This window comes from Falco naumanni, chromosome W (assembly GCF_017639655.2).
Source record: "Falco naumanni isolate bFalNau1 chromosome W, bFalNau1.pat, whole genome shotgun sequence".
In the NCBI taxonomy this organism is placed as follows: domain Eukaryota; kingdom Metazoa; phylum Chordata; class Aves; order Falconiformes; family Falconidae; genus Falco; species Falco naumanni.
Window position 1 is genome coordinate 18,801,330 of NC_054079.1, and position 22,380 is coordinate 18,823,709.

The window sequence follows — 22,380 nt, forward strand, 5'->3', positions numbered from 1 at the left end:
GTCCTTTAAATGGGAAACTTATTGCTGCGCATGACGCCTGGATGTTTCTTCCGCAGGGAAAATACTGTTTATGATGGGAATTAAATGTTGTCCTCACCCGTGGTAGCAGACTGAGCTCTGTAACCCAGAGGTCCTTTCTAGTCCCATGTTCATATTGTCCTTCATTTTATGATTTTAAAAATACCTTTGGGGTTTGTTTGGGTTTTTTGATGATACTCCATGAACTTCCCTGCTGGCTATAAAAATGGCATGTGCTCAGCTGTATGCATGCTGGCATGGTCAATGAAAAAAAAGTCTATGCCATCCCTGAAATGCCTTTGCTGGATGGTGGGTTGAAGGATTTTATCAGGGGTAATAAAAATAGCAAGGGCAGTGTGGTCTCCATGCCTTTGGCCACATGATGCTGCCCCAGTGTCTCTCAGGGTTATTCTGCTCTGCCCTTCACCTGCTGGCACCACTGTGGAGAAACTCCTCATTGTTGGCTTTCTTTCTTTTGAATTCTTCTCCTTTTTTTTTTTTTTCTTCCCCTTCAATTCCTGTAATGTATGAGCAGAGAAACCACTGGAGAATGATAAAGCTTCATTTCTTCCTGCTTTTGTGACCTGCTTGATTATTTAATTTTTCATTGTATATTCTTTTGAGGCGCCTTGTCTGAACAGAAAGAAAATATGTATGCTTATAGGAGCCATTTGTTTCCCTTTGGCTGGGCAAAATAAGCAGGTATCACATAAGAGACAGTTTGTTTCTGCTTGCTGGTCCTAGGGAGGGAGCTGCTATGAATTACTCCATCATGCACCTGTGCACAACATCATTCCTTAAAGCTGGTGGGCTGTGTTTGCCTTTGTTTGGCCAGCCTTCCTACTGGGGCTGTGAATAAATACAGCATAAAAATGCGTGTTTCTCAGGTCTGGGTGGCTGCGTGTTTACTAGATAACAGTGAAAAGGTTTGGGGTTAGGAGTTGGGTGGACATGGTTTGAAGAGACACTCTGTCCTGTCATTTCGTGGTTGCCTTGCAACAATAATCTGGACCGAAGCCAGTTTTTAAGATTCAACTGTGAAGCACAAATTTGCATTTGTTGTAATTTAAAAGAAAACATGAGGCCAGGATGATCTCCATGTTTCCAGCCTGATAATAGTACCAGCAGGTCCCACCGCTGCTGCTAGACCTGCTGGGCATGCCGTGGCTTGGTGGCGATGGCCACTCTGCTCCAGCCATTGGGCCTGTGGTCAAGGAAAGCTTGGTTTTCCAAAAGCAGAGGGCTCTTTAAAAGCTTTCTTCTCATTTGGGTTGTTCCTGTCTATACCACTGTGTCCATGGAGCTTGTTCAACCCTGCAGCTTGGACTTCTGGTGTAGACAGTGCTGGGAGGCGTCAAGGATGGAGAAGCTTCAGGATTGCCTGTGGTTGTACAACCAACTCAATCTGAAGGCTATTGGAGAACCTGGGGGCTGGGCATATGACCATGGATCATGGATGGACTTGTAGATGCAACTGGCGTGCTAAAAAAATCATCTCCTTTCATGCAAATTTTGGTCTGGAAACCCAGTGATGGGGTTTGATACCTGGATTCTTGGGGTAAAGTTTCCACTTGTGCTCTCTTTTGTTTTCAGTGCAAATCAGCCGTGCATGCCTTAAGGCTTTGGGAGCCAGCACGGTCCCCATGCACCCCATGGCATCACTGCCTGGTGCCAACAGTGTCCCAGCAAAACAGGTCACCACCCTGATAAGTAGAAAGGCAAGGAGTCAAACTCACACTAAAATGGTATTTCAGCCAGAAAGAGCAAAGGGGGTAAAAAAAAATACCCTGACCATTCATGTGTGACCAGCCACTTTGTCATGCAATCACAATATCGGTTTTCTATTTTATTTTTTTTATGGTTGGCTTAACAATTGAAAGGCTACACTGCGCTTTGTTTTTTCCAGTCTGCTGCATCGTGTGACCCCGGTGACTCCAAGTTAATCCTCATTATATAATGGTAGGGTGTTTTTTTGGAAAACCTCCATTTAATCCTTTTGGAGCAGAATTGCTGGTTTTGTTTTCTTTCATATCATCGTCTTATTTCCCCCCCTCCGCCTACCCCTTCCCTGGCGAGTGCATGCTGGATGCATCAGTCTGGGAGCAGGGTCCTTTTTTTCTTTCTTTTTTTTTTTTCTAAATCTGCAAATAAAGGAAAAAAAAAGTTTATTTTCGTTGGCTTGGGTTACAGTGCCTTTCCCCGCCGTTGGGGAGGAAGGACTACGTGATGTGCAGCAGGTATTTTGTGAATGGAGCACAACCCTGTGACTCCCTGTTGCTTGACTGAAGGGGGAGGCAGTGGAAGGAGAAAGAAATAAAAAAATAAAAACCCACCACCCAGTGACTCCATCTGGCTTGTTTTGGCTGGAAAACTTTTTCAGTGCCGTGGTTCTTAAGCCAGGAGGAAGCTTTCTTCTGGCCCAAGAACAATAAAGGGGTCAGCAGCCTGATCCTCCCTCCTACACCCTCTTCCTTCCATTGTGAGGGGTCTGTGCAAATATCCCGGGCTGCTTCTGCTGGGGCCTGAGGGACCTAAGCAGCACATGTGACATTAAAGAGAGACTCTGCAAACTCAGTAATGCTAAGCTGCAAAAAGAAAAACCAAAATGAAGTCTCCAAGGTGCTCTATTTCTGTTGTAGTGTTGCCCTTGGAGAACATACTGATGAGTGGTTTTCATATTGGGGGGAAAATCTGTCCCCTTACCGTGCATATGTGCTTCTCTACGATGCCACGGCAGCATCTTCCCCAGCGTCTGCTCAACAAGTGGCCAAATCTCTGCAGAGGGTAGAGAACCCTTATGTCTCGCTAGCCCTTGACCTCTTCTGTTTCTCTGGTTGCCCAAGATGGGAAATTTCTGCTGCTCTCACAGGTGCAAAGCCTGTGTGCTGGTGGTGCACAGTCTCCAGCAAGGATGGAGTTGAAGGAGGTGCAGCTGCTTGCCATCTTGTGCTTGTTCTAGGGATTAACCACCATCTGGCAGCGCCCAGGTTTTCAAGACAGTGCCTTTAATGACGTGCCTGCTACTCCTTGTATATATATCACAGACCATGAAGGTCTGAGCCAGCAATCCTTGGTGTAAAAGGGGCTTTGGAGGAGTGCTATGGGGTCTGACCCTCGGCAGGGTGCCCACAAGTCCTGTCCATCATTAAGGCAGCCTGCATCTCTCCATTGTGGGAGGTTGTACATGGATCAGGGGGCTGCTGTGGTTTTTGTGATATTTCTTGTGAATCCAGAGCAGTCACCAAACTTGCAGACCATGCTAGGTTTTGCCACTGTGAATGGTAATCCTCTTTCCAGGTGGCATTTGATATCTGCCAGGCTAGATATCACCTACCTTCCCAAAGGAGAAGGTGGCACCTGTGGCCTTCTAGGAGAAGGCGAGTTCAATGCAGTAAGTTGTACTATTTGTTTGCCAGAGAGAGAGTGGATGATGCTCATCAAATTGTAGGAACCCACCTTTTTTTTTATTTTCTCTTTTTCTTTTTTTTTTTTTTTCCTTACACAATAACCAGCTAATAGTGTGTGACCTCCTCTCACTGTGTTCCAGCTTGTTGGACTTTGGCACCAAGCAGTCGTATGAATCGTGATGGTGATTTTGCTGTAAGGCAGTTCCCATCATTATCTCCTTGCTGTGTCGATAACGCTTTAGTGGCGATGCTCAGGATTTCCTTGCACTACAGAGCTTTCCTGAAGATCAGGTCTGTGAGCGGTGGAGGAAGTAGCCGTTACGAGATTGCTCCTGGCTGCTGAGAACTGGGTGGCCAACTTCAAATGTACGTGCGACCTGACATGATCCGAAGAGCATGGCAGCAGCTCCTTTTTCCCCTCATCTGCTTTATCAGTGTGGGCGGGTGGGAGCTCCTCTGCTTCTGCCAATGCTCTGAGGGCTGAAGCAAGACCAAACCTGGTTATGGAAAACTGTCAGGGAGCAGGACCTCTGGTGATGGAGATGATGGGGGAGTTGTCCCATGTCTTGCTCAAAATCCCGAGGGCACAGTAGGAGCATTCATGGCCAGGGAGAAATTCAGGGTCTCACACCCATTCCTCTTGCAATGCCACAGCGTTGGGACTGCACGCACTATGGGGTCCTTTGATTGAAAGGGAAATTATTTTTAGTTCAATTCATAAATGCTTAGACAAACAATTTTTTTATTTAAACTCCCCCCACCCTCTAAATGTCCTTATTTGAAGATAAAAGTTGTGAGTTCTTATTCTAGCCTTGGTGTTATGCTGCTTTTCTCCTGGTACTGGAGCAGCTTCCAGAGCTCTTGCGTACAGCATCTAGCTCCAGGATTTCAGTGGTGCTTCCAAGCAGTGTAGCTACACGGGTAATAAATGATAAGTACATGGGCTATGTTGACCTCGGTGGAGGTCAGGTGAAGAGTTCCAAGATACAGCTGCTTGGCTGCTCTTCCTTGTGTAGAAGAAATAGCACCCAGCTACCCATGGCCAGTGAGGCCACAAAAATACACCATGAGTAGCTCCAAGGGTTGCAGGTGTACCTGAGGCTGGGAACCTGCTGAATTAGAGGTGGAGCTCCTTGACTACTTGGCCATCCTGCCGTTCCTGTCTGAAGTGGAAGCAGATGGCCTCGTTTGGCTTTGTACTTGCCACGTCTTTTCATGGTGCGCTTTGCATACAAGACAGGACTTGAATTTATTCTGCCAGTCTTCAGCTTCAGAGAGTCGTTGGTTCAGGAAGGGCAAGGCTGCAGTGCAGCAGCTGGTGGCCGTGCCCTTCTTCTGGGAGGTCTAAAGTAGCTTTCCTGACATGAGGTTGAATTAAAAGAGAAAGGGGTTTGGCAGTGCAGAAGTCTTTCTGCATGTGCTGCAGTGAAAATTGATGATCTAGTGGTCGCTTAGAGTGGTTTGCAGTTTGGATGGAGTTATCCAGGCATCTTTCACAGGTGCTTTTCCAAAGGTACTTGATTATTTAGTGCCATTGCTGCATGTAGCACAGGCAGATCAGATGTTCGTGCCCTGGTGGGCAGGACTGACTGTTCAGGAGCAGATGAGAATGCAGCAGAGGATGGTTAGAAGTGAATTGGATGCAGACGGGTAAGGGATGGGAGTGGTGCTTGGTGATGTTTCATTAGTCCACTGTCAAGTTCTGGGCAACTTGCTGCTCCTTGATGAGAGTGATCCTATTTCTGGAGAAATCAACAGCAAATCTTTATTTTCTGTGTCCAGGTTTCCAATCTTCTGCTCATCTGTTTTGTCCATATCTACCAAATCTTGCCTGTGCTGCCTGTTGGGAGTGGTTGCCCCTCTGTGCCAAGGTGGCTTTCACTCTGCCAGACCTCCACACATGCCCACAGCCATCAAAGTCCTAGCATGGGTAGTTGCAATTGAAATAAAATAAAAACTTATATGAAAGGGCCTGGAAGGCAAAAAACCCCCGTCATGCAGGTGACCTCCAGCCCTTTAGAAGCTGTGCCATCCCTTGGAATATTCCCCATGGGGTGCTGCACTTTGCTGTGGGGGAGAGCATGGTGGTTTCATAGATTTCATGTTGCCACACGTCTCTTCTTCCCCTGCGTGTCCACCAAAAAGCTTTTCAGGTCTTAAGACGTACAGAGAGCCCCATGCAAGGGCCAGGTTCAAGAAGGCTCCTGCCCTGGGAGATGAAGACTGTGGTAGCTTAGAGTTTCTGCTGGAGATTTAAGGAGTCTCTCTGGGTTAGGAGCCATGTACAGTAGGAACAGTCATCAGCCTCATCTTACGTGCACCTTGTCTCACTGGTTAGGATCGTTTCCCCTGTGGAAACCATCAAGAATTTCCGTTATTTCCTTTCCTGAGGCTTTGTTTGGGTGGGGATTTCTGGAAGGTATTTCACAGGCAGGTATAATTAAAGAAAGGCACGCTTTGCCTGGAGGCTAGACAAGGTTTCTTTAAAGCCAAACCTTTAGTGTGGTGGCAAAACAGAAACCATTTGTTGCCTGGTCCAATGGAGCTAATCAGCTGGGAATCATCCCAGTTAAACACCATGCACTGGGGTTAAGGCCCTTATCCAGCAAATCCTTGAAATATGTGCTTAATTTTAAGTCCCCCTGACTTCAATCTGTTTACTCTTGTGCTTAACTTTAAGCATGTGCCTAAGTGCTTGGCTGGCTAAGAGCCAAGACAAACAGTAGACTTAGGAGCAGATTCACATAAAGTAAATGATTTACTGGACTGAAGTACCATGGGACAGCAGATGCTATAGCAGGTCTGGGATGATGGAAGGGGAAGGTGCTGCATGTCCCATCTCCATCAAGTTATTCAGCATCGGGTACCACAAACCTGGTACTGTGCTTACTTTACGGGGAGCATCCCAGTAGTGTAGTCTCTAAACGGGTACCTTAATTTCAGTGTCTGTATTTTGCTCTTCTGAAGGCATCAGCCTCACCCGTAGCCTTGTGTATGCCACAAACACTGTCTTGGAAAAAAAATAAAATAATTTTTTTCCTCTTAATTGAGAGAGAGGAACATTTTAGTGGGGGAAAATAGCCTTGATTTTATCATCAGAAGAGGAAGGGGAGCAGATTATATGACCTGACTAATAAACCTTCATAGGAATTTGTGTGGCTGCATTAACACAACAAAAAGGACTCCTATATTAGCACAAGCTTTTATAATGGCTTTATCTTCTTCTTTCCTGTTCCAAGCTAATTCCTGAAAACCTTCTTTTAATCCCCCTTTTGCTCATCCAGCCTGGACTTCTTAGGACGGCAAAGGGGTTTTTGTTCTTTATTTTTAATCTATGAATGACAGCACTTAAAGCTAATAACTGTATCTGTGGCATGCACGAAAATGAAAAGCCACCATCAGAAAACAAGATCTGTGTTTTTTGAAAACACCGCTGCCAGGGGTTAAGGGAAATCTGCAGCTGGAACAAATACAGCGCTCGTCTAACTTCCTCAATAACTGCTGGGGGAGCGGGCAGTTGCCAGACGAAGGAAGCGTGGTTAGCCATCGAGTCTTTGAATGCAGCTCTGTTTCCCCCTCGAATCCATGGAATTTATATTAACCTCCAGCTTTTCTTAGCTGGTGGGAATTACTATTTTTTTTTGTTTGTTCGCATGAGGAAGAGCCTAGCTTTTGTTTCTTAGGTTTGTCAGAGGAGTGGAGGAGACAGTTCTGCTCCTTGCGCAGCGTTCTTGCTGGCAAAAGGCCATGGATGTTAAAGGAATAATTTTTGGCAGTGATAAGGAGAGAAAGGCTGAGGCTGCCAAGCACAGAGACACAGGCGTCTGATGACTTGGTTTTGGGAAGGGCAGGCTTGAGCCATACTGGCTCGCCGGGTTTTCTCTGTTCCCAGCAGAGATGCAGGCAGGAGGAAGGACCCACGTGCCTTTAGCATCTTGTACACAGGTGTAACTGTGTACAGTGGGCAGAGAGCAATATGCCAGTGAGGATGTTTAAAGCCACTTTTGGCAAGGTACTTGGCTACCTTAAGGCTGTAGGTAGACGCACAGGAGAGCTACCCAGGTGAGTCTGGAGTATAGCATGGGAGACGTCATTTTGCATCCCAGGGCTGCTATAGGGTCCCTGCGTGACTTCAAACCACTGTTGAAGGCATAGCATCTGTAGGATGCTGATGACTACAGTGCTGACAGTGGCAGGCAGGCGTCCTGGATAGAGAAGGGAGCCAGCTGAATGGACAGGGGGAATGTACTAGTTGCCAAAATTCCCAGCTCTCTTTGGTAGTGAGCAGTTTGACAGCCAATTCCAAGTTGCTCATCATGAAGTTCATCTGCAGTTTTCCTGTCAAGCCTCTTCCTGCTTGTTGGCCATACTGTTCTTGGTGACTGCTATCTCAGACCTTTCCCAGTTTCTGGAGCTGAGCCCATCGTGTGGGTGCAAAAATGCCAGCAAGAAGGGCACCAAGGAAAGCAGAAAGGAGCTAAAAAAACCCTAGTGAATAGGGGCAACGTGACGCAAGACATCCCAGTGAGCAAGGTCTTTGGTGCTGGTCATTTGGCACATGAAAATATCCAGGAGCTGGGTTGGTTTGCTGAGTCTTAGTGCTGATTCTTATAGAATTTTAGAATTGGTTAGGTTGGAAAAGACCTTTAAGATCATAGAGTCCAACCGTTAACTCAGCACCACTAAACCATGTCCCTAAGCACTGCATGTTTTAAATACTTCCAGGGATGGTGACTGCACCACCTCCCTGGGCAGCCTGTTCCAATGCTTGACAACCCTTTCAGTGAAGAAATTTTTCCTAATATCTAATCTAAATCTGATCTTTGTCCCCACTTGGTTCTGTTAAAACACCTGAAGGTACATCCTCTTGGCCAACACAAAATGAGTTTGGAGTTATCATGGTTGAAGTTCAGCCTTTGCAAGATGCAGGAGAGTGGATATGGCTGTCTTGCTGCCTAGCCTGCAGCACCTTTGGATATAAAAACAGGTTTTCAGGATTATTTCTGGTGGCAATGCCAGATCCATTTCCAAATGTCAGATTTGGAGACTGCTGTAAAGCAGCTACAAACATGCTTTTTTTACTCACCCTGTTTTTACTGTTCAAAGTAGTCCATGGCTCCCAGAGATCTGCAAAGCACCAGTGAAAAACCACCAGTGTAATTAATATATGATGTGATATGATTGATACTCTGTGGCAAGTGCATAATGTTTTCTGTGCTTGTCCCTGTGTTAAAACCCATTACAGCAGGAGGAATCTTAGTCCTCGATGCATAAAAGGAAAATCCTGGGAGGGAGCAGACGGGCACTCAAGAAGCAGTTTCTTCTATCCAGGTACGAACTGCCAGCAACCTGGCAAGGAGAAAGTCAAGCCCTTGTGTTGCACAGCCCACACTCTTGCAAAGGAGTGGGACTTTTCAAAGGGAAGAATGAGGCTTTTATAGTATTAAATTGACATTTACACATTGGGGTTATTTTCCGAGCTGGGGTGGCTGCAACGTGGGATAACTCACTTGCTTTCTCTGGGCTGAGCTAGACTATGCAGAGACTTCAGAAAGGAGAAAAAAACATTTCTTTGTGGGATAGTCCTGGGGAAAGTGCATTGGCTGTGTCTTCAGCCAGCTGCAAACAGGAATATCTGTCATGTGAAAATGTTTCCAGCAAAATACAAGGGTCTCAGAGAAGGAAAGGACGGTGATATTCTGCACAGCTTGCTTCAGCCATGAGATCTACAAAGAAAGGTCCACTGGTGGAACAAGAAGGGCTGCCACCCCCTACCCCCCCCCCCCCCCCCCCCCCCCCTTAAAGTTGATGGCAAAATTCCCTTTTGCTTTGGTGGAGCAGTGCATGGATCACAGTGATACGCATCGTGGCAACAAATGCTCATTGACTTATTAACTATTGCCTGTGATCTTAGGGTGTTGCAAAACTTCATGCACTTGGAAGGCCTCCAATGGGAAGTGCCAAGGGCTGAGTGGTGGAAAAGTTCTCCTAGAGTCTCTGGATCTACCCACATTGAAAGAAAAGAGAAGCCGCCTCTTGTTTGTAAGGTTATGAAGTTATCACTCTGCAAATAAGGGGTTTCATCACCGTTGGACTGTCCCAGCTCCTGGGAGTTTGCATGAGCTGGAGCTTCTGTAGGCTGAAACACTGGTCCACCCAAGAGGAGAAGATTTGTGGGGGCCTGGTTCTGGGGGACTGCACAAATGCACATGGAAAATATGCAATCTTTTGTTAATAATAAGGGTGAGATTAAAATATACTTGGGTACAGCCCTTACCTTCTGCTGAGAGCGATGCTGAGGTTCGAGGTGAGCATACCCGGCCAGGGCAGGCTGTACCAGTGCTGGGGATTGCACAGACCTTCAACAGACCTTCCAGCTAAGGGGGTAACCTGGGCGCTGGTCCCAAATTCCCTGATGTCCTGTGGGCTGTGTTTATAGATCACCTTATAAATTCATTGGGGAGTCCCTATTCTGCCTGCAGGTCTCTTCCTCATGATGCTGTCCACCACAACAGCACAATGGGGAGGTGTTGAGGTCCTGCCATCTCACCTACCTGCTTCATCTCAGCTGGAGAGGCATGGTCAAATGGCACATTGAGGTGCATAAATGGAGAGTGCTGGGCTTTGAAGGGGAAAAGAGACAGGGAAAACCAGTCTGGAGAACATGAAAAATATAGAGGAAAAGTATACTTTAAAGAAATGCGAGGTCCCAGAGGGACTGAAACAGCTCGAGTTACAAATATTCCCATAGCAACCTCATAACACTCTACATCCCAACTAAAGTAATTCCTCCCTCACCCCTAAACTGGCAAAAGCCACAGAAAATGTAGGAAAAGCTTTTCAGAGCAGCACAGCCCTTTCTCAGAATGAGCTTGGGCTACCTGGGCAGACCACAAACCAAATGCCAGGTGTGGTACCTCGTGGTCACAAGTGATGTGGGTGGTATTTATTCCCAATATTAGCTGAAAAAGGCTCCCTTTTCCTGGGGAAAGCAAACCCAGGTCACCAACGTTGTTTATTTTAATGGTTCTTGGAATATTCTGCATTTAAGGACTCTAAGCAATGGTGTGGTTATATCTATATTTACTGGATAAATGTATTTTTCTATGGATGGGATGGTTTACTGCTGACAGTAAGGTTTGTTTTTAAGCCTGGCCAGGGCAGAGGAAATACATACAAATAAACAATAAACCTAAACAACACTAAAATAACATCAGTTAAAACAATTAGAGTTACTTCCACTCACAAAGTATTGTTCCCATTTTGCTATAACATGGGAAAAAACTCCGTTTCCTAAGTCAGCTCGTAACTGATTTTGGATTTGCAGATTCTTGTAACAAAAGGGGATTTCTTTTGTCTGTTATTTATATTCTTCCTATGGCACCACATGTCCGTGTCGGTGTGTCTGGAGCACCCTGTTTCAATGCAGCAGCGTTTCCAGCCTGTCCCCATCTCGGCAGCTTAGCCAGGGCTTGGTGACAACAGCTGAGCTTTTCTTCCTGCCTGTCCTGGTTGCACTGATGTGCACGTGTGTGTTTGCAGAGGCAATTCTTCCTAGGAGACTGTCCTGGATTTTAGTTGTATTATGTATAATTCAAGAGCTTAGGGACCAAGAGTTAAAAATAGACCCTGGAAAACTCACTGTCAGTAATTAGCAGAAGGCATTGAGGAAGGTTCACTTGGTACATTTCACTTGGGATGCTTTGCCTGATTATTCTAACGCCTTAATTGCATTTGCATCCTGCACCCCGCATGGGGAGTTTCACACTGGGTTGTTCTGCCATTCTGTGTGTCTTTTGTTCCATCCCAGAGCCGGCTGCAGAGGGGTGTAGTGGGACAGCTTAGCTGCTGTCAAGTATTTAATGCCATTTTAAATGATGTCTTCCCTCTAGCTGGGTGTCTGCTTTCTGTAAGGGTCTAAATGATAGTTCTTCGAGTCACAAGTGGGGTCGTGTAGACCAGCAGTGATGCTCAGCAAGTGGCATTCCTGGAGGTTGCGTCCCTGGGGCAACGTGGGAAGGCAGAGCCCTATAGGAAATAGTGCCAGTGTTTTTAGTGGAAAATAAAGAGTGGTGTTTAGCTGTGACAGTCCTGATCACCACTGATCACCATCACGGCCATCACTCCTCTCTGCTCCCACCTTTTTTTTTGGAGAAAGTCACCTCCAAAGTGCTCATCACCAAGGCATGCATGCTGCAGCTGCGCATTCCGTCTTTGCTGGCGATGTGTGATTCATGGTGTGCTCCCCAAAGATGCAGTTCATCAAGAAATCCTCCAAACTGGGACATCTCCCAAGAAACAACTTCCTATGCCTCCTCTTTGAGGCATGTCGCGCCGTGCCATGATTCATCGGGGAAGCACGTGCTACTGTCAAGGTCCCATAGAGCATCCATCCTCTGCCATGGGACTTGCCACATCAGTGGTGGCAAAGCTGGAGGAGTTTTGCTCCATTTCTAGCTGCTGGGTGGCTGGAAACTAAATCCACTTTGCCAACCCTATAGTTTAATTTGCCCCTGGCTCCAGTGATTGAGGTTGAAGCATCCTTGGAGGTTGCCAGGACCCATGTGTGCTGTGATGGGAGGGTGCCATGTGGGTGAGGAGTGATGGGAGAGCTGCAACCACGAAGTGCTGTGAGGATTTACCTGCCTTTTACCTTAGGTGACAAGTATTTTGTAAAATTGTTGCACTTTCTATTCCATTGATGTTGAGCACCAACTAATTCCTTATTCAAAAGCAACTATTATTATAAGGACCTTCCAGGAAAAATGAATAGCTTGCAATTTAAAGGAACAGATTTATCACTTAAATTTTAAGAGAGGAAATTATTTCCAGGCAGCTTCCTGACATTGTTCGGTATTCTTCCATGGCTTCCAAAGCAGGTCAAGGCTTTGGTTAATGCCTCAGCCCTCTCCTTTCAAGAGGTAAAAAATTCCCCTTGTGTAAGAGAAGAGAGTGAGTTGCAGACCAGTGCTGTGGGAGTTTCTGGAAGGGGAAGGGGCAACAGCAAGTGGCCTCGAAGGAGATGGCTCTGCTGGAAGTGCCCACAGGACTTAACGTGTGTTGATAAATGGTGGGTAGAGGAGATGGGGATGATGCTAGTGGGAAGGTAGCGATGCCTTTGCCATGTTTTTCATGTGTAATTGGATGGCTGGGTTGGTTGTACTGAGTATGGACCCCTTCGGCACCATGAGTGTGGGACCAGCACAATAAAAGTTGAATATATCTGCAGCTCTGCGCTGTCCCAGACTTGCCTGCTACAGATAATCCATTCTATAGGCAGATGAAATGGGGTGTCACAAGTCACTGGGTTGGTTTCTGCATACTGGAACCACAGTATATTTATTTTTTTATGTTCCCTCCAACCTTGGTATTTCTGTTGTTGCCTTTGTGCAGGCAGATCTTCAAGGCTGCCCCACCTCACCCTTCCCACCTTCCCAGAAAAGAAATCCCACCCTGACCTTTGTGTGCAATAAAACCGAGCGAAGCTCCTGGCACCTACCGCAGGGCTAATAACCTGTTTGTTTTGTTCAGGCCTTCTGCAACCATTTGTTTAAGATAAGCAAGGGTGGAGATGTTTCTTGAGGGCACAAAAGGCTCTTGAGATGAAGCTCATGCGGACTGATCCTGTGATATGGATCATTTCTTTTCCTTCTCTCATCACCCCAGCATTGTTTTTTTTCCCATCAGTCCAGTTGCTTTTCTCAACCTTTTGTTCACTCACAGGGTTTCAGTGTTGATGCGTCCTATTCAGGCATCTTCACCTGCTTGACTGTCATGGGCTGGGAGTGTTTCTGCTGCTTGGGAACATCTATGGAAGAGGCTGAATGAATGGATATGAGTGAAGGCAGTCACTTAGTGGGATGAGGTTTCACATCAGAAAGTCAGGCTGCATTACACATGAAGACCATGGGGATGAAGCAATGAACCCCATTAGCTCCCATATGAACTCTCATAGCCCCTAGAGTCTTTGAGGAAGACCCATGAATTTGGCCACCCCAGACAACATTTGCACTTGAGAAGTGCAGAGGTAGAGGAGAAGGAGGGAGGGTGCTGGCTGGTCCCAACTAGGACCATCCCTTTCATAAGGCAGTTGTCAGATGCCCAAGGAGTCCCTGGGATTTGCTGCCTAAGGGTGGTCACAGAAGGACCACCAGCAGCAAAAACCTCTGCCTTGTTTCTGCTCATCTCCTGGTGATTTGCCGTGTGATTTATCATCACCAGTAAAAGGCAAAGCTGGTGCTGTCCTCCAACTTCTTCAGCTGATGCTGCTGCAGAGGAGGCATGAGAAAAAGGATAGCAAAGCTTCGGCTCCTAGCAGGGTAGCTCAAAAACCAACACTTCCCTCCTCTGGTCCTGCCCCTCTTCTTCATGTCCCTCCCCGGCCAGAAGCCTGCAGGTTACTGGGCTGAGATGTGGGGTGGCTCAGGAGAGGGACATTGCTGGGAAGGGGCAGGTATCTCTTGTGGGGAGAGGTGGAGGGTCTTGCATTGCTGCAGATTGCCAACAAGATCTTGAAAGCTTTTTCTTTGTTCTTTCATTAAACTTTGATGTAAATGGGTCTGGGGCAGTGGAGAGGCAGCTGCTGGCTTTCTGGATTCCCACAGGCAGGTGGATGGGGTTGAGGGTTGGGCAGATACCTTCGTTAGAAGAGGAGTGCACGTGGGCATCAGACCTGCTCCCCTCCCTCTGTCTGTTTGCAGCATCTTCAGTAGATGACAGATTTCCCTTGGTATATGCTGGCTGTCCATATGACAGTCACCTAAGCTTGCCAGACATCACCTTCCCTTCTCCAAGAGCTGCTTTCCCTGAAACATCTAAAAATGAATACACACATCACAGCATAGCTGCTCTCTAGGGGACTGGCCTGGAGAGCAGACCAGTCCTGAGCACCCCTTCTTTGCCAGAGCTGTTGGCCTTTCTTGTTAGAGTGTGCATGTTTATGATTTAAACTTGACTTACATGTACATGTGTTAGAAGTCCCATGGGCGTCTCAGGTTCTGCTCCAAGCTTCCCATCATGTAAACTGCAGAGTATGTAACTCCAAAATTGAAAATGACCCCTATTAGTGATTCTTCCTGAGACCATGGGCTCCTTGTTCTTTCCTTTTCCAACACCCCTTACTTCCAGGTTCAGCAGCACTGAAACGTTGGTTTGTTATGTTCTCCTCCAGCCACCTGTGAATAAATTGCAAAATAAAACCAATGTGGGAGAGAGGTCAAATGTGATTTTGCTGACCACTGAGAAGTTGCAAACCTGCCTATGAAAACCATGAGCATCTGAGCTTGATGGTATCTTCTGGCCCTGGCAGGAGCAAAAAACATCCCTCTTGTATAGGTCTTCTTGTAGACCCATTGCAGAGCAGAAGGTGGTCTTCAGCCTTGAAAGACATTTCCCTTCGGTTTTGCTCAGGAATTTCAGCTTCCTATAGTGTGTCCGCTGAAAGATGGAAGAGCTGTGTTTCAGATCCATGTTGTCCTCAGCAAGCCAGCTCTACTGAAGGCACTTCCACTACTGTCCTGCATGACCCATGGTGGGGAGCAGCCTTCAGACAAGCCCAAGAGCCACGTCATCAAGGCGCTCACTGTGCCCTTGGGGCTCTGGTCTGTCCCCACCCAGCACCCTCGGTCGTCTTGCAGCCACTCCACCCTTCTTGAAAGTTGCTGATACTTCCTTTTACATCAGCCTGCTGCACAAAAGAAGTCAATTTTTCTCCCTTCCAAATTTAGCTCTGTTTAAGCACCAAAATAGACTGGAATAGGGATCAGTGACTGTTTTTTTCCAAAACATTGTCTCATGACTAGGACTAGGGAAGGCAACTGCTCAGCTGGAGAAGTGAGATGCTTGGTTTTCCTAATGGAGGCATGAAGTTCTCCTTTGTTCAGACATGGGCAGCGTCCAGGAGTACTCCTTGGATTAGGAGCCTTATTCCCATGTCATTAATCCATCTCTCACCCCTGTGCTGTCTGCTGGTGGTGGGAAGAGGTCTGAGGAAGCACAGAGATGCTCTGCAAGGAGGTCCTGCAGCAATGCACCACCGTACATATGGTTTCTAGTTGGAAAGAGCAGAAAGGCAGCTCCTGAGACTTTAATGAAGGCTTCGCATTGAGGAAATCAGTGCTTTAGGTCCTTGTTGTCTGCACAGATAGTTTCATTTTTTCAGGGTGTAGTAGCATAGGGATGTGGCGATGCGGAAGATCACGTGTTATGACGGAAACATAGGAACTAAGTAGAAAACCACCCACGAAGGGCTGGTTCTGCTACTAGTATATAAGTGCCTGTGTCTTTCAATAAACTGCCATTTTGCCTTCCTCTCTATGAGAGTCTGAGTGCTGATGGTCCCTCAGGTGCTGCGCTGAGTTTTGGACATGTCATGAGCTACAACATCAGGGTAGTTGTATTTGCACATGTGCCTGCAAAGCAGCTTAAATTCTTAAAAATACCCCAAGCTTTAGCCTGCTGTGGTAGCTCAACATTTGGAAATGGCTTCACTGAGTATTGTACTATTTTTAGCCTGATTTCCTAAACTAGCATGGCTGATGTGATTGGGCTGTGTGTGTCTGCTCCCTCCCTTCCTTTTCTCACTCGATTTGGTACCCATTGGCCAACTTCAAGCAAATTTTCAGAGGAACAGAGATCTTAGAGATATTAAGCTCCTCCTATGCATTCCGTGAAGATAAGTGATTGGGAACATAAGCAATGAGGAAGACTCAAACCACAGCCCTCAGCAATGAAGAAGGTTCAGTATGATTCTAAGCTATTAGACATCAAAGATGCCACACAGAACTAACCATGAGGTGTTTGGCTGCAGGAGCCCAGGTCAGACCTGGTGATAATTTAACCATAGCCCCAGGAGAGCAAGTTGCCACCTTTCCCTACTCCCAAACTACCTCTTATTAGTCAAAGATGGGCTCTGTGTGAGCGGTGAGGTGAGATCTAGGGAGCATGAGGAGAGTTTTTTCTGGTGCTGGATGCAGGGATGTGAGCGGAGGCCCACAGAACATCAGGACAACGCACATAGATGAGCAGATCCTGGCTGGATGAGCAGATGTGCAAGAAGGCTAAGGCAGCTTCATGTAATGATGGCCCCTGTACCATTGCTATACAGGATCACATAGGATGCTGTGGCTGATGTGGCACTTCTGGGTGTTAAGGGTGTTTCAGTGGGAGAAAAAGATCATTTGCTCACTGAGACTGGGTATTACTCTTGAACGTGCTTTCTAATGCCTGTGCTACACCGTATGATTGCAGCGTATCCAATTTTCTCTGGAAGAGTTAAAAGTGAAGAAGAAAGTTAAAAGGGAAACTACCTTCTCAGGAAGCACACTTCAAGACTGCAGCCAAAACAAAGGTCAAATGGGGACATGCAAGCCAGCAGCAGGACTTCCCCAAGGGCTTGATGAGTTCATTGCTTGAAGTCTCCAAGAGCAAAGGTCTCCCAACTGGAGGGCTCCAGCTGCCATGGGAGCTGCAGAGTTGCTGCAGTGGCAGTTAGTCCGGGCTCTCTGCAGATGGCTGGGGATGGATGGTCACAATAAACCCTGTTGGTCTTGGAATTGGGGATGCTTTCTCCAGTCTGCAAGCCTAAATTCATTACTATCCTCAGCAACCTTTCTCCTCCATTACCTCTTCCACCAGAGGAACTCAAAATAATATCTCAGTAACTGCTACTAAAATTAACTGTCATTTTTAAGGCTTTTCATGCACAGAGAGAGGGACTGGTTTTTTTGAAGTTGGTGTGTTATGTTGTCATGCCAATGTAGCAAAGCTGCTGCTTAATGAGGCACATTCCCACCCAGCCCTTGCCCTGGCCCAGGCTGCTCCCTCGTGGCCCCTCGCACGTAGTGATTCACCAGCAGTGTCTGGAGCTCTGAGGCTAAGATAGATTGCAATGGAAATAAAAGGAGTGACTTTTACGGGGCTTTTATTGCTAGCCGGGGAGGTACAATACTGCATAAATAAAATTCATTATGTTTATGACAGCTCTGTGCCCCCTGGAAAATAAATAATACTTTGCCCTTACATAGTGCCTTTCATCCAGGAACCTCAGAGCACTTTGCTGACATTAACAAAGCCTCAGGATGCCCACAGTAGGATGGTAAATACAGCATCCCTCTTATCAGATAGAGATACAAGTGAGAGAGTTGGCACCTCCAGTGGAGACAGGACAAGATAGCAGCTTGATTTACATGGAGATTTTCCACTGGCTTGGCTAGGGCAAATCACTGAGCATCCTTGTCATCCCAGTGGTTCCCAGTAAGGTGTATGCCACCCATCCCTTCCGCAGGGGTGGCAGGGGTTGACTGGCTCGCAGTGGGCAGGATCAGTGAGGTGCCCATGATATGGTTGTTGACTTGCCAATGGCATGGGGGCACAGCCCCAGCGGACCTGCCAGCTGTGGCTTGTGGTGGCTTACTCCAGTATCCTTAAAACAGTGCTGAGCATCATCCCTTTACAGACATTTTTACGGCTAGGTTTTAAATAAATATATAAATACTAAGGAAATGACCCAGTGAAAGTGGCTGGTTTAGGTGCACCAGTGTCATGCGTGAAGTGGGTGAATTCCCTGTAGATGCTATACATTGGGATCTATCCACACGTGGTCCGGTTATTTGCCCTATGTGGTTTCTCCCATATAGAAATTGCAGATAACTTCATTCCCTGCTCATTGCAATGGCCCTGAGGGGATACAAGAAGTCTGTGGATTTCCAGACCTGCTTCGATAGGGTCTGAGATATTGTAAGGATGTTTGGATAGGAACTGTTTCTTTTATCATGCTCATGTCGGGTGTACGGCTCTGTCTCACTGTGACCCCTTCCGTACTGATGCCTCCTGTATCTTGAAGCTGATCGCTGCTTTTCTCTCTGTTTTACAGGGTTACCATCCATTGCCTCATGAAGCTGAAATCGCACACACCAAAAAGCTGTTCAGAAGGAGGAGAAATGACCGGAGGTAGGTGAAATCTCTTTAATGTTGTTTTTTTTATTTATTTTTTCTTCTGTCGTTGCACATTTTCCCACACTGTGTCAGGGAGTGTCTTTGGACAATACTGCTGTTTAGCAGCTGCCACCGTTGGGTTAATGTATAAACTTTTATTTGAGCTCTAATGTCCTGAAAATGCAGAGTGTGTCCATCCCCCTGGTTTGTCTTTTAAATCCAGGATATGTCCTGTATGGCTCCAGGAGTATCTTAAGGACCTCCTCTTCCCCTTACGCTTATTCCAGCATAGCCAGATCCCCCAATTTGTATTAGAAGAGGCAGCTGGCAACGTATTATCTGCAAAAGCTTTGAGTCCTTGCGACTTGCTTCCTCTCTTTCTGTTGGAAAGCAAAATCTGCTGATTTTCAGGGTCACCTGCAATCATACCAGTTGAGAGGGGTTTGCAGTGAGCCTTGGATGCCTGTCTGCATGAAGGAGGGGATGTGCGGAATAGGCAGCTGCATTCCTGTGGCACTGGTGATTTCAATCCATTGAGTAAATTTAATTGGGTCAGTTGGATATTTAATTGTGTAAATTGCATATTTAATTATATGAGGGCACCTAGGGTCCTTGATAGGAATTGTGACTGTGTTTAAATGTGAAAATAAGTGCGCAATAAGGGAGTTAGTTGTACATACAGCTTTATTTCTGCTGACGTGTTCTACTGCGGCTGAATCAACTGGGGCAGTAAAGCATTTCTAAAACCAGGAGTTTGCAAGGTTAATGTGATTGAACAGGAGGAAAAGTGGCCAATGTTTTCTCCTAGAATGAGTTGAAATCTGTGTCTGAGCTGTGATGCCTCACAGGGGGATTTCTGGGGAGGTCCTACAGACACCTGTAGTAGTTGGAGTGTATCCTCAAATCTCCCCATCACTTCTTGACTCATGAACAGCCATGATGCAATTAAGTCTGTGTGTGGTTCAGTTTTCCCAAATTTTACCAAGAGACCAAAAAACAGCTGAAAAGAGTTTGCTCAGGTGTCATAGAAATGTTCTTTTGTAGGCAGAGCAGTTCAGCAGCAGCAAACTCCATTTTCTCACCTCTTTGGGGCTCCCTCCTTTTTTCCTGTATGCAATTTAAGAGGCAATTTAGGCTTGTGATTTAAGGGGGAAAAGCCCCCAAAGGTCTTGTTTCAGCTGGGTTGTGTTTCTGTTTCTTTTCCTTTCTGATCCCTTTAGATAAACCATCAGCAGACAGAAGCATTCAGCCCCCCAGGGCATCCCTGCCTCCTGCACAGGTGGCAAGGAGAGATAGCAAAAGAAACTGCCTTGGGCTGGGGTTGGGAGATAGAGGGGTGAGATACAGCCCAGACCAGGTAGCGCTAGGATAATATCCCAGGAGGAGAGACAGAAGCCTTAAAACCCAATTGATACAGCATCACACAGGAGGAGACATGGGGCCATTTCAGATCTAAGCAGTCATGAATGAAATAAAATGGAAAGAGCAGAAGGTATGTAGTCCTGCCCAAGTCCTCTGTGGACATCCATGGTTGCATCAAAGCTTAGACAGAAAAAACATTCATTTTAATTGCAAAAAGCTAAGAAGTCTGGGTAGAGGGAGTTGGAGTAAAACAACAGTCTCTTAAATAATAGTTTAAGCAGAAAAGGCATGGTTCCATCCCCTAGACTTCAGCTGGAAACCTCAGCACCCCCCTTTTCCCTGCACCATATGGTTTGATGCTGGGGGGTTTCAGGGTCCCCTTGTCCCTGTGGTGCGTTTGGGACTAGGAAGGTGGTTTTAGTCCTTCTGGTGCCGCTTAAGATGCCCCCAGAGAGCACTGACTGCTTAAAATCGATTTCTAGCAGTAAGTGAGGTCTCAGAATACTTAATTTATGAGAAAAGCATGGTAGAAATATGGGGAAGAAAGGGAATAGGAAAAAAACTTCAGACTGTATTGGAGCACAAACAGGTTACGAAGCTGTTCACAGTTTATTGCAGTGCTGTTATCTTAATGTCCCAGGCATCATTCTAGGGGAGAAAAGCTTCATTTCAGAGCTGGTGGAGCCACACAGGTGATAGAAACATCCCTCAGGATGAGATTTTGTGGCCAGCAAAGCAGTTGGGAGTTACAGGCTTTTTGTTTTAAACCTCATCTGGATACAGAGAGTCAACATTGCAAGACTGTGGACATCAGAGGCAGCAAGGCTTGGGAGAGGCTGAGCAGGGCTGTTTGGTGGTGTGTGGGTTGAGAGTGGAGTGAGGAAGCAGCTCTGGATGCCTGGACACAAGGGTAGAAGAGCTAGTTTTAGAAAGGGGCTGGTAGCAGCCAAGGGTGGGAGCAGGGTTGACATGCAATGGATTTGCAAGAAGAAAAGAGGTTGTCCTGCTCTGTTGGTTAGAAGCAGGTGTGACCCCAAAGTCTTGGCACAGTTGAGTCTGGTTTTCATCGGGCAGCTTTCCCCCTTCTCCTGAAGGTGATGAGCACTTGGCACCAAGCAGCACCACACGAGCAATGCCTGTACGAGGTACAGCAGCTCTCCATGCCCAGGACCAGCCTCATCTGAGGATGACACGTCCCAGGTGACCATGGTGTGCATCCTCCTGCCATGTGCAGCGATCCCTGCTCGCAAGTGGAGCTCAAGGAGTCAGCCCCCATGCTGACCTGTACATGATACATGGTCCAGCTGGCCTTGCCTGGCTGTAGCTGACCTTCAGGCTGGCCGGCACTTTGTATAACACAGCTATTGTAAAAGAGCTGATAAAGTACATTGGTACACAGAAATCTGCCTATTTTTTTTCCAGCTGTTCTTATAAATTATACCCGTTCCCCCCAAAGTACGTGCAGGCTCCTCTCTCCTCCCTGGGGGTGACATTCAGAAGGAGCCACTTCTTGGGCTAACAAAGCACCTTTTGTTTCTCATGCAAAACAACGATGTGCTGTCTGGCCATGCTATAAATAGCACCTGTTCCTGCTTCCTTCCTATCACCTTTCCTCTGGAAATGCTGTCACTTTGTTGCGGAGGAGTGCAGCTCACCTACCCTGAGGTCTCTGTTGCACACCTTTCACTCCCTTGGGGAGAAGCAACCCTATGGGCATGCAGACATAGCTGTCCCCTGGTGTATATGATACGGTTTTACTTCCCATGAGTCATTTTTCCATGGGATGCATGCTTCATTTGTTGCATAAGACAGATACAAAGAGCGAATTAGAGGGGTCATTAAACAGGCTGTGACTTTCCCAGTTAAGGACCATTTGTGGGTCTGTTGGACACATTTTTGATAGCAGCAATCAACATCAGAGCCACATTTGGTGGAGGGTTTCATTGCACAAGGTGTTTTAAAAGCCTACAGGAGGTGGTGAGGTCTGCAAAGAGCTTCTAATCAGGGCAGGAGAGCAGGGAAAGGTCTCACCCTCCCCACTTCACCTGGGGAAATCCTGCACCGGATGTTTTCTCTGTTGGTTTAGACACACAAGGTGTAACTGCTGCCTCCTGATGAGGGTGATGGAGGGCATCACGACTTGATGGGATCATTGAAAGAGAGCAGCAGAGGCAAGTTTTTTCATAGATGTCCATGTGAGCAAGTGTTGAACACCAATGAGGGTTTTGTTGTCCCAAACACTAATCTACTGTTTGCTGCCACACAAGACCCACCCTACCTAGATATTGCCCAAGGCAACTTGGTTTGACTTTCAATAGGCAACCACCTCTAGGGAAGAAGGAACCTTCCCATGGCAGTGGCAGGACCTCTCCTGCCCTTCTCTTCTGCAAGAATTTGAGAGAAAAAAATACTCTGGGATATGGGGCATAAAAGACCCATTGTTCAAGTCCTCTGCTCCAGTCCTTCTTAATTCAATGCCTCTCTGCTAGTGGAGTACAATCTGTGCTGGGATGTGGTCTTCTTGGGCAGGTGGGCTCAGAGTTTAGCCCCTTGTTTTTCAAGAAGTTCTTGAAAACACCATCTCTTAAGTATCTATCGAAGCAATGCAAGTCAGCTTGGTGCTGCACAGGGTTTTTGCAGTTCTCATGGCATCCTGGTA

The 22,380-nt window shown here is 46.7% G+C and overlaps 1 protein-coding gene across 2 annotated transcripts in view; it reads left to right on the plus strand.

The window, feature by feature from the left end:
* LOC121080636 (CBP80/20-dependent translation initiation factor-like) overlaps positions 1-22,380 on the plus strand; it is a 154,736-nt gene that overhangs the window by 69,133 nt on the left and 63,223 nt on the right. For both annotated transcript variants that reach the window (XM_040578783.1, XM_040578784.1), the window contains exon 6: positions 18,298-18,374. In XM_040578783.1, coding sequence (XP_040434717.1) covers positions 18,298-18,374 — 77 coding nt within the window. The remainder of the gene's footprint in view (positions 1-18,297; positions 18,375-22,380) is intronic.